The 13,286-nt window shown below is 31.6% G+C and overlaps 1 protein-coding gene across 1 annotated transcript in view; it reads left to right on the plus strand.

The window, feature by feature from the left end:
- Positions 1–13,286, plus strand: part of MnM (myomesin and myosin binding protein) — a gene marked incomplete at its 5' end in the record, with an annotated part of 65,143 nt that overhangs the window by 41,485 nt on the left and 10,372 nt on the right. Inside the window, 4 exons of the mRNA XM_035353623.2 lie at positions 250–376; positions 486–661; positions 3,454–3,532; positions 7,774–7,835. Coding sequence (XP_035209514.2) covers positions 250–376; positions 486–661; positions 3,454–3,532; positions 7,774–7,835 — 444 coding nt within the window. The remainder of the gene's footprint in view (positions 1–249; positions 377–485; positions 662–3,453; positions 3,533–7,773; positions 7,836–13,286) is intronic.

The raw sequence follows: 13,286 nt of genomic DNA on the forward strand, positions 1-13,286 counted from the left end.
GTTTGAAAGGAATAATATGAAATTTATTAAATGGTTTTCGAAAAACGAAAAATAAAGAGAAAGTGCTCCGTGATTATAGATGCAGCGTCCAAAATACAAAAGATTGCTAAGTAAACCTATCTTTGACATAAAAAAGAAACATTAATCTAAAACAAATCTAGGGTTAATAAGGGATTTATGCATATACCTACCGAGAGATAGGTCTATAGAATAATAATAGGAATTCAATCTCTGCTTCGCATTTTTCAGGCGTTCGTGAATTCAGCCCGGAACCTCCAAATTTTTTAAAATCTCCACAAGATATTTCTGTATCTTCAGGAAACACTGTGACGCTAGAATGGAAGATTTCAGGAACTCCTATCCCAAACGTCCTGTGGTAAATTAAACATTTTCATTAAGAGGATTAAGCATAGAGAGTATATAGAAATAGTTTTAATATTATGCAAAAGTAGTTCTACAATTTTTTCTTGTATATCTTTCCACAGGTATAAGAATGCCGAAAAGATTTCTGCAACTTTACGCATCGACACCTTTAGTAATCACAGAGGAATTTGCCGCCTCATTCTTCGAAGTGTAACTGTTGAAGACAGTGCTATTTATACTTGCTATTTGGAAAATGAAGCTGGTTCTTCATTATCCACAGTTTTTGTTTCCGTTACAGGTAAAACACTACTTACGTTCCTTTCATAAAGATAATAACTGTTTATTATTCGGTAAACCATTTTAATTCTGAATTTCCTATATTCAAAAGGAATATATATATGAAAGTTTGGAACACTGTAATATGCATATTAGGATTACTCATAATATTTACTCTTAACATTTCAAAATATTTAGAAAATGTAGCGTCTTAATCTACTTCGAACAGTTTTTGTGAAAAATCAGCTTAACCACAATTTATTGCTTGAAGCTATCCAAAATGGTTATACTTTCGCTGAGAAAAACGGTGTAAAAATAATTTGATGCTGATGTTGGTATTAGAATCTTTCTCAGTGAAAAAAGAAATGTACACTGGTGGCTATTAAAATTGCAACACCAGGAAGGAATGATATGATGAACGTGAAAATCACTTGAAAGGAAGAAGAGGTTGGAATATGCAAATTATTAGCATTTCAGCGCATTTAGACGACGCAGGAGGGAGAAACGACATCTGAAGCACTGCATAAAAGAAAAGTTGTGTAGTGGATGTCTGATTTGGAAAGCGCTTTGGTAAGGTCAGATTTTGCTCAGACTATCGTGTTATGCCTCGAATAATAAGAAGAAATGCTTACCAGCAAGTGTCGGAATTCAATACAGGCAGGATCATTGCCGATCGAGAGTGTGAATTATCGTCCCATGATATCACCCGTCCCAGTAGTAGACATCCAACTACTTTCAAGCGAATATGGAATCAATGGGTTGCTGAGGGTCATATTGAACGGCATGCAGGATCTCAACGCCCTCCCTTAACTAACGCCCGAGAAGACAGACATGTTGTGAGGTCAGCCCTGCAAAACCGTAGAGCCGCATAACGGACTATTAGTCAGGAAATGGGCATGTTTGTAGAACGTCCAGTATCCACTCGTACGGTGCGTCGACGTTTGCAGTAGCGTGAACTATCAGCACGGCGACCATTACTTCGGCTTTCCTCAACAATGTAGCATACAGAGAGACGACGATTCTGGTGCGCCGAACGACAAAGCTAGATACAGGAGTGGCACAATGTCGTCTTTTCAGATGAGTCCCGGTTCTGCGTACCTTTCTGATGGCACGCAGAATCATAAGCCTCGATCATAAAGTCATTGGATACACGATTACATTGATGTCATTGTACATTGATTTCATTATATATTGTAGGTAATTTTATATGAAATGAAATTTGTTGATGTATAGATTTAAATACACATAATTAATATAATATATATATATACATATGACGGGGCATTTGTATATGTGTAGGTATATATGTATATATATGTATATGCGCATGCTGGAAAAGAGCTAGCTAAAGTTTAAACATCCGTGAAAGTGTGAATTTTTAAAATGTACCAGATAGGAGTATACTTAAAAGCACTTCTAAAAATGTTAATATTTCTGTGTAAATGTATGTAAGGAAGAATAAGTTAAATGGAGACGAAATACTTACAGACCAAGCCAGATATTTACGACAAAAGCCACTTGTTATATTAGTATTTGGAAAGAGCAAGTAGATAAAGAGTAATTTGGAATAAGTAAAGAACTAAGCATGGAAAAAAGGAAAGAAGAATAAATTAGACAGAAAGAAGGTTTCAACTAATATTTTATAGAAGCATTTATAAAAGGAATAATTTGGAGAAAATAAAGACCTAAACAAGGCAGAAAGAAAAGAAACCTAAATTAGACAGAAAGAAAAGTTCAATTAATATTTTACAGAGGTATTTGTAAAAGGTAAAGTTAATGAAAGAGATAAAGAACAACAAGCTAAGAAAAAATTGAAAAGTAAAAGTAATATTTGATCAAATTTAAAGACTAAAAGCAAAAAATAACAAAATAATTCAATCTGATGATGAAAAGGATGCTAGAGTTTGCATTATTGAATTGAAAGTTAGTTTTCTCTTGTAAACTTACTGAATCTGAAGAAACTTAATTAAATAACTCTTGCTTGAATGTGAACTATTTTCTCATTTTCATATTCTCATTGAAAAGGTTATCATTATGTGCATCAAACAAAATGAAATGTTGAACTTTTTAATATAAAATAAATGTTTCATAAAGAAAGGTACTTCCTCAATTAATTAATTTTGGTGATAAAACTAGCAATAATATAATTGATGAGAAACAGCATACAGCATACCTAATTCAATCATATTAACACGAACTACAAAAATTGTTACAATTGTATAACCTTTCAGTACAACTTTTCAAGTTTTAAAAATATTTGTTAATTATTATTATCGTAATATTTTAAGTTTCATTCTTTAATAATGCAGTTGTATGTTACTGTTCATCAATTAAAAAATTAAATATTTTCATCTTACATTTTTATAATTTTAATTTTAAGTTTGAAATTAAAATTTTATATGACAGCTTTTCTAAAAGATAAATTTTTGTCATTGAAGTGTATTTGTTTATTATTAGTTAAAAAATATCAAATCTTGAGAGACGCACCAATATTTCTGTTAAAAATTTCTTTAAAATGTCAATTTACAGCAAGAAAAAAAAATTTAAAACTTTTCAATGGGAAATACCATCTCCAGTTCCCTTACTAGTACAGTCCAAAATAGCAACATATAGTTGTGATACCGTAATCCATTTTTACAATTATAGTTACAACATATTTTTGTACCTACTATGTTATTAAGTTATATAGTGTGAGAATCTGCTAGATTATATTTTATTGCCTTAAAAATATTTTTAAAAGTTGATATCAATATTTAACTCAAATGACTTTGAGTTCTTTTACAAGTGTATTAAAAATAACACATGCCATTTCAGATGCAAGTACAGATCGTGATTCAAAATCCGGGTACAACTTCTCACAAGATGAAACTGAGATGAAACAAACAAACTACAGGTTTGTTTTTATATGCCTTTCTAACTTGAATTTTTATTTTTTTTGGAATTAGAATTCAATACAATTCATCATGCATTTCATTACGCAGTCGAATTTATTATGCATCATGATGCAAGTACAATTTATATTAAAAATGCCAAGTGAAAGAACTCAAACTATAAATTTCTGTTGAATGTCAACATTAAAGGTCTATTGAATGTTACAACCAGACATTCATAAAATTCCTTTGAATGTAAAAGACTCAAAATGTATAACTGTGAGGAATGGAATCAAAATACAACTGATAATGTAGGAATTATAGATGCAAGAGAGAGAAGAGAATTCAAACTCTAGTCTGTCAAACTCCAATGACTATCAGAGTTACAGATATGTGGCCTTTAGGAAGGAACTTAAATATAAAATTCTAATGAATGAAAAGCTTGAAGACATGAAATAGGCATTTTTGTCCTCTTATTTCGCTACAAATATGAATCAAGTGAAAAACAAATGTAGAAACGTTACGTTACAACTCAAAATCTACAGTATCGTAAATTAAATAAATAACAAGTATTCGAAGTTTCAATTTCATACAAACTCAAGTTTTTCTTGTACTTGGAAAATTTTACAAAGATTGCATGACTGAATTACTTAAACGATTGGCCATAGGCTTGTAAGGATCTTAAGTTTTACTAACGTTTATTTTATTTTAAATCTTTACTATCACTTCTTATTTTCTACTTCCGGCCAGAATTATAAGCGTGAAGGATTTTATGCAAAGTTTGTCTGGCGAACGCCAAGTACTTAAGTTGTGGCTTTTTGCCAAGCAAGGGAGAGGAAGCAGTGAGTTCGAAGCAGGCCGCTTACCTTAGAAGTTACGCAGTTGCTATTTGCCTTCCAGGCCAGAGGTTTTAATCCTCTTGATAAATTAAACGTATTGTAGTGTTCACAGTCTCTGTGCTACATACGCTTCCTGTTATTATAAGGCCAATCTTCCACGTGTATTATTCTAAAGTTAAATTAGAGTTTAGTTTTATTTTGATATCTTTTGCGTTAGACCCCGAGTGGAGGGTCATTGTATTCCGAAGTACGGAAGTCATTGTATATAAAGAAAAATAAAGGGGTTTGCATACCCTTCGTCTGTATCCTGTCTACTTACTACAATTAGTGAACATAGCTTTAGTAAGCTCTCTGTTCCTAGTCAGGTCCTTGTATGTTCCCGAAGAAGATTAGAAGAAACATTGAACCTGATAGGCTCTAGACACGTTTACTTTTCGACATGAATTATTTGAGGCTAATTCCCATATTAAGACAGTTTTGGTCACGGAAGACGATTTAATAAAAATATACAAAACATTTATCTTTAAATTTAATGCAGGCCTGCAAGGGGAGAATTCACTGAAAAAAAAAAAATCCATACCCATGTTAGTTTGTTTAAATGAATGGGCAAAACACATAAAAGTACACTGATGGAAAATAAAATCCCAAAGCCAAGCAGATGTGCTAGATAAACCCAATTTGGAAGACGTCTTTGCACATCTGAAAGATGGTGTCCATTTGAATTTTGAGCTAGATGAATAAGTGTGGCGCTGCGCTGCACTTATTCATCTTTCATATGCAAATCAAGTTTGGTTAAAATACTCAATGTAAATTTCGTGCACTTTATTTATCTCTCTGGATGATGTTGTGATCGAGATTAATTCAAGAATACCTTTAAGGGGACAAAGTAGGTGGTATCAGCTGCAGCCGCTCAAGGGAAGGTCCACCGTATTCCCCGCATGTCTCTGGCACATTGCACTTCATCTGCAGTAGACATTTGAGTTTTTGTTGGCACCAGAGTAACATAGCGAACTGTAACAAATCGATTACTTAAGGAATAGCTACGAACCAGCGCCTTATATACTAACTCCAAATTATCGCCATCTGCGACGTTGGTAGTTTCAAGTTAGAGGAGATTGGAAATTTGTTATGTTTTCAGATGAGAACCGTTTCTGTCTTTGTAGCAGTGATTTGAGTATGTTGGTATATTATGCTGTATGTGGTAAGAATATAGCCGTATGTTGATATAACATATAGCCGTATGTTGGTAAGAAGGCGACCAGGTGAGCACTTAGAAACTATTTGCGGCGTTGACGCACTGGTCACACACCAGGAGTTATATCCTAGGAAGATATTTCTTATGACAGCAGCAGCGCTCTCGTCGTTATCACACACATCTTAACAGCAAATCTGTACTTTAGGCTGGTGACTGCACTTATTGTGCTGCCGTTCTTGAGCAATATTACAGGGGACATTTTCCAACAAGGTAACTCAAGTCTCCATACCTTTGCTATCATCCAGCGTGCTGTACGGAGTGTCGACATGTTGCCTTGGCCTGCGAGCTCACCCGATCGTTTTCCCATCGAGCACGTATGAGACATGACTTAACGACAAATTCAGGGTTATCTACAACCAGCATCGTATCGTTGCTGATTTGAAGAAGCAAGTGCAACAGGCTTGGAACTCCTTTCCATAAAATGGCATACGGTACCTGTACGACGCAATGCATGAGCGTTTGCATGCTTGTGTTCAACATTGTCGCAACTACTACAATTATTAATGTACCACTATTTCACATTTCAAATGATTGTGATCTTGATACATTAATCAAATAAATATATTAGCTAGAAAAGTGCTGTGTCTATATTTCATTCCTCTGAACTGATTCATTCTTCCTGGTGTTGGGAGTCCATTTTCCATCAATGGAGTTTGCAGCCAAATTAGAGAAACAAAATCAAGAACCATTTTCATACGATTTAAATTACCCGACATATCACTGATTACTCTTTTAAAGGTTTATTGGATAGAAATGGCAGAGAAGTTTTAAGACATGAGTTTCAGGTTTCCATTTGCACGAATGATGAATTTCGAAATATTTTATTTTTTAATGAAATTTAATAGGATTTCTGAAATTTACATTTTCGCGATTTCTTTTCATTGTATAAAAGTATTACTCTTTAATCATAAGTTTTGACAAATTTCAAAGCCAGATTTGCATATTTCAACAATTTGTAAAATGTGTTAAATTTTTCGAACCATGAAACATAAAAAATCAACAGAGTTCTCCCCGAGATTACAACTATGGAATTTCATTTTTCTGCTAGATATGCTAACCGCTTACACCATCAGAGCACGTATAAGAGAAAATATATTAGATAAGAAGGTAGACGTATATATAAGAGAAGATAAATTTAATGAATGGAATTTTATTTCTAAAAGACTAGTATAAAAGTATTAATTTTGTACATTTTTACAAAAACACTTCAGTCTGTTAATTTAGCTTAAGTACAATAACCTATTTTATTTGATTTAATCTTTAAACTTTAACTATATGTCAGCGCTTGTTCCTTTAACAGTTACCTAGTCGAGCAAATTTTCTTCTTTAAAATTTTTAGTATCGAAGAATCGTTTTCTTTCCAAAAGAAATGCTGAGTAATATTGCATAAGAAGTTGATCAAGAAAGATATGAATGGTAAAAATTTGCTCAGGCTAATAAACATCTAACAACGTCCACTGCATTAGGTGCTCATTAGCCTGTTTGATCCCGTCGATAAATCCGCTTCAGAATGAGTATATCAAAATATTTTTTTTCATCAGCTTCAAAGGTTCGTGTTGTCAAATTTCGCTCGTGTACAGGATTATTACATGATTTAATCACATTTATAATTACAAAATAGTAAATAAAAGGTACTCCATGTTTTAATTAACTGCAAGTTTTAATTCCACTTATTTGCTAGGTTAAACATTTATAAAAAGGATTTACATATCACTAATTATTTCCCGTATCGTAAGTGTTAACTCATGAATTTTGATTTCTAATTTAGTTGAAGAAATTTTAAAAATAATTTGGGTAAGTTGAAAACTTATTTTTCATGATTTTTTTGCCAATTAACTGTTTGGGGCTCTAGTACACTTCTTATTTCTTTCAAATTTCTTGACGAGGACGTAATAGTCAAGTTCGGATTTTCAAAACAACTACTTGGGAATTTAATTAGATTTATAATTTACGAGTGTATTTGCAGATGAAAATGTGTGAGCCAAAAATGAGTGCTCCTAAATCTGGAAATGGTTAAAGAAATATATTATATAGATCTTTTTCCTTCTAATATTTACTCACCTAATAAGAAAGCAATAAAAGATAAAATATTAAAAAAATTGTTGGGTAAGCCATTAAGATATCCATCTATAGATGCAATTTAACATATGCATATTTATTCTATTTTTAGAATCGATTCTGAAGTCATGGAGATAGAGGATGAAGATCCGAAACATGCTGTTGGGAAGAGCAGTGAGTTTCTTTTATTAGATCACAAATATAGAGTGTTCAATAAATCTAACACTGTAGTGAGTAATAACCAAAATCCCAGGGTGTAGATTCCAAGGGCAGGGTTTCGAGATCAATGATCTCCAAACTTTTTTCATCGCGTATATTTCATAATTACAGGTTAAGGGAATATAATTACAGGTTGTATTCTGTATATAATAATGTAATGTAGTATAATAAGATGTAATGTAACGTAATATAATGCAATATAATATAACGTAATCTATTTTAATATAATGTAATATGCATGCTCTTCAAAGCCGGTGCAGTTATGATGTTGAGCTCTGTAGATACTAATAAAACCAGACGAAGCAATAGACCCTCGCATTCACGTGATACGTGATGATATATTCAAGTGGCGAATCTCTTGGCGTACCCTAATGGTAAGCGCTCGTCCTCTTGCTCTCAAAGGAAGCCTCCACGGAAATCATTACGCAATGGAACAACAGGTAACATAAAAAGAGAACCATGGGACCGCGTTTTGATGTGCAGGCAGCGGCCATCTTGGGTAACGTGACATCCCAAACCGACGTCGCCATCTTGGATCTACTTGGATATGACGTAGGCAGGTTGAAGGACGTCATGATTGGCAGTTTTATTTATTTTGTGGCAACAACGATTATTTTTAGTTTTTTTGTGGCAAAGACCTCTTGAATCATATGCTTGGGATGGCATTAATTTTCTTTAATAATTTAATCTATCACTATTTTTAATTTTTTAATATGTTGTTTCTAATTATTTTAATCCGTCATTATTTTTAATTTTTAATGTGTCTTTTTTAGTTATTTAAACTCACATTATTTTAAATTATTTAATCAATCATTATTCTTAAATGATAGAAATATTGAATAATAATTTTATTTTTAAATTATTTCCTTATTTAATTCATTCTATTATTTAAATCACTAGGTTGGAGGACAGATCATGCGCAAGCCTGTTCTAACAGGCCCAAACCTTTTTACTGCTTTCTGCTTCCGCAACGGGGAAAGATTTTAAAGGACCAGGCACCATTTCGCTAACGATATCTATCCTATTTCAACCAATCAGAATGTTAGTTTCTTGAAGTAGACATACATTTATTTTGGCTTTCTAAATCATTAGTTTAAATTTATTCTTTGTTGTTTTAAATGGAAGGTTTTCCCACATTTTAAATTTCTCTTTTTTATTTTACACGCATATTTTTATTATTTTCGTTTTTTCCCCCCTCATTCCAACTAAATGAAAATTTTCCATCCTATGTTTCCATCCTATGTCTTGTAAACGCAAATTTTACTTTTAATTTTCGCATGTTAATGCCAACTTAATTTTTATTTCTACAAAAAAGAAAATTAATTTTTTACATTCCTTTCCCCCTTTTTTTATTTTACAAAATTTTTGTTCACAAATTTTTACCTTATGTTTAGTGGTTGAAGTTAGGATATGCTAAAAAAATCAAACATATTTTTATAACGTCTTTCAAAGAATTAGCAGAATCTGTGTTAGTAATGTCATTCAAGCCTTCCGCTAAATAAAAGAGAGTATTCTAAGTATATTCGCATAAATATCTGTGGCATAAAATAGTAAGAAATGAAATATTTTTATATTTATTTTAACTAAACTGGGGTAGAAATGCACATGTCTTGGTTAAGTACGTTCCATGCCTTTAAAGTTGATTATTCCTTAATTGAAAGACCTGATCCAAAGTCAGTAGATCTACTATAAAAAATATTACTATAAAAATATGCAAGTCTATATTTACTTTTGGAAAATATGAACTAGAAATAACATGAATGTGTTTTAAAAGCAGAAAAAGATAAATATAAGGAAAAATACATAAATAGAAAGTGTAAAATTTATAGACATAATTTGACGAAGCCTTTAACTAAAAGCAAGTTGTGTGAAAGAAAATTTCTACTGTTTTCAAAAACGTTAGCACAATACAATAGATCAGGAAGTGCTATGCATTACTCATTAAATGTTAGCATGAAAAAGTAAGAAATGTAATATTTCGCTTATGTATTCCAACTAAATTATACAGAAGGAACATTACTTTAAGTCTGCTTTAAGTTACAGAAAATGTTATCCATGAAGGCCTGCAAAGAGAAATGATATGCATATAAATTCCAGTTTAAATTTCGTAGAATTTTGCAGAAAATATAATGTAACATTAATAAGTATTTAAAACAAGAAGGAAAATTAAGCATAAAATGTAAATATGACCAGAAAAAATTTTTAAAGTATAAAAAATTTATATTTTTAAAAACGCAACGGGCAAAAGTTAAAAGAAAAATTTTTTATTTATTTTCAACCTAAAATGTAGGAAAAAAATAAGAAAAAAACAGTTAGTGAAAATAAAGAAGTGAAAAAAATATAAATAAATATTACTTTGTATAAAATAAAATAGCAAAACATAGCTTTTTTTTAAATAAAAATGCGAAAAGAAAATTAAACTGAAAAAAAAAAAAAAAAAAAAAAAAAGGTTTTCAAAATACAAAGAGTGAAATGTAGAAACTTTGTTATTAAGTAGAAAAATTAAAAGGTAAAAATTTTGTAAAATAGGAATATTGAAAAGAAATATAAAAAATAAATTTACATCTGGTGAAATAAAAAAAAAAAAAAATGGAAACATTAACCTACGTAAATTAAAAGTAAAATTTACTTTTACAAGACGTATAAACATAGGACAAAAAATTAAAAATTTAACTTAATCGGAATGAAAAGAAATAAGAAGATAACTAAATATGTTTGCGGGGAAAAAATAGAAATTTAAAATGAGAAAAAATCTTACATTTAAAACAGCAAAGAATAAATTTAACGTAATGATTTATAAAGCCAAAATAAACCTATATCCACTTCAAGAAACAAACATGCTGATTGCTTGAAATAGGATAGATATTGTTAGGGAGAGAGTGATTGATCTTGATTAAATTCCTTCACCATCACGCACAAAGGCGTGAAACGGTATGGGCACGTTAGAACAGGCTTGAGGCATGGCAGGCTGGCGAACAGGCAGTCCTCCAGCCTAGTGTCGTCAGCCTTTTGCTGCTGAACAAGGTGAAATAACAGGATTCAAGGGACTCAAGGGACAAGTCGTGGCTTTAAAGTTACGTGCGTGACTCTTTTGCCAAAGGTGGCAAAGAGTTATTTTTAAACTCATGTTATTACATAAAACTTATTTATTAAAATTACAATAAAAATTAAGTAACAAAGTCAATTAAATAAAGAAATTGATTAAAAATAAAATTTTCATTGAATAGTTTTCTCAATTAAAACTAATGACAAATTTAATAGTAATTAGAAAAATGACAGACTAAATAATTAAAAATAACCAGAGATTAAAGAATTAAAAATGGCATATTAAATGGTTAAAAATAATGACAGTTTATATAATTAAAGGAAAATTAATCTCATCAGACACACAGGATTCAAGAGCTCGTTGCCACAAAAAACAAAAAGAAAAATCATCGTTGCCACAAAAATAAACTGAAAAAAGTGTTGCTGTAACAAATTGAATAAAATTGTCACGCATGTCGTCCTTCAACATACCTACGTTATATCCGGTAGATCCAAAGTATCGACGTCACTTCCGAGCATCAAATGATACAAGACTGAGTCTGCGGTACATGAAAGGTGCTGTCCCATTGTTCTGTTGTTAAATCGTCTATTGATCTATTGCATAATGACTTCTGAGGCAGCATCTTTTGAGAGCAGGAGGATGAGCGCTTACTTTTACGCTCAAATATCATTTCGCGTACCCAATTTTCACACCACTGGTACAGATCACCGTAGAATTTGCAAATATCTATCATGAAACATAGACCTGATAACACTAGATTTTTTGTGTACGAAACAATTTAAATATCATGACTTGAGTCGAAACGGGTTTGCGGTCGGAATGGAAAGCTAGCTTTCTTAACACTATCAAGCTTTGCAAAATTCTTGGTAATGCTTTCACCAACTCTGCAAAATACTTCAACGGGTAAAATGGTAGCTTCGAGGAATAAGGTTTACTAGTCTCACGATAAGATTGCATCTTACTTTTAAACCATGATTAGTTTATATATTCAGAACTATATATGAGTTTATAATATACTATAATTAGCTTTAACATTACCCAAATGGCAGGGGAAAATTGCATGTACAAATAAATAACGGATTTAGAACTGACATCTTTGGAATTCCGTAAAATATGAAAACTTTACTGCATTTACATTGTTTGGAAATCGTTGACTAAAAAAATCTTTGTATAAATTATTTATGGAAAGTTCAAGCAAATTTATTACTTTTGCTTTACTTTTGGGAAGTTATAAATGCAGTTTTAAAAATAAGATACGGATATAATTTCTAATTAGATTTCATATAAGGCATGTTCATAACTGCTTACCTACAGAAATAAACTATCTCACACTCTATCCGCTTTTTCCAAAAAAAGGCCGATGAATATTTTGTTTCAAAGACAATATTCACCTTAAGCGCTAATGTTTTTAAGCCACGGGCTCTCCAGTACTTTTTAGTAATGTCCTCATACCTAGAAAGTGCAATACAATTATTTAAATGTTCAAAAATTATAGGCTGATTGGAAGAGGTGGTCTCGCAAACAGTCATGTCCGGTCAGACGTTTCAGTAGAGCTACCGCTGTCTTTCTTGGAAAACAGGAAATGAAAGTTGTCTTTTCCCTCCAGAATCCTCCAACTCTTATCCATAGCACGTTGAATGATATCCTGCTTAATAAACCTTAGAGATATAAATATGCGTCTCAATTCCAACAAAACAGAACTTTTTCAGAAAATCTAATAAACCCCATTTTATTTTCAGATTAAAAAAAAAGATATATTTTTTATCAAAGCAAGTAAAACTTGTTTATGGAATTAAGTTTTCCTTCATAAAGAATAACCGCTTTGAATGAGGGAAACCATAACTAAGGAAAATATGAATAATAATAGTAAAACGTTTCGAGGAGTGTAAAACTATGTACTCGAAACTTTTCGAAATAGTGGAATAAAGGAAAGTGAAAGCAACGAAAGTTAGGATAAATGACTTGAATGCTGTTTAAGATAAATAAAACCTTTTTCACATCGGTGAATGGCCTTACTTCCAGAGTTCATTTTCTTAGAAATCTCTCAAGAAAAAAAAATCTAGAGCTAGAAAAACAAGAAAGAACTTTCGAGTTCTGAATCAGAATTAAACATGAAAAAGGTGGAGATATCGCTTTAGGTGTCAGCTACTGTGGCATCTTCCCATTTTTTTCGGGGGGGGGAAAGGGTTCATGATTTAAAGCCTTTGAAAGTAAATATTAGAGTCCGTGGAGATATATTCTGTATTATATGAAATTTTAAATAAGAACAGCAGCAGACTGCTCGAATATTTTATGTTGATAAAAGAAATGAGGTAACAGAAATAGTATTTGCGATCTTGATTTTAAATTTGATCTGAAAC

This window comes from Stegodyphus dumicola, chromosome 2 (genome assembly GCF_044657685.1).
Source record: "Stegodyphus dumicola isolate Sdum_Otavi_A_Nest chromosome 2, ASM4465768v1".
Classification (NCBI taxonomy): domain Eukaryota; kingdom Metazoa; phylum Arthropoda; class Arachnida; order Araneae; family Eresidae; genus Stegodyphus; species Stegodyphus dumicola.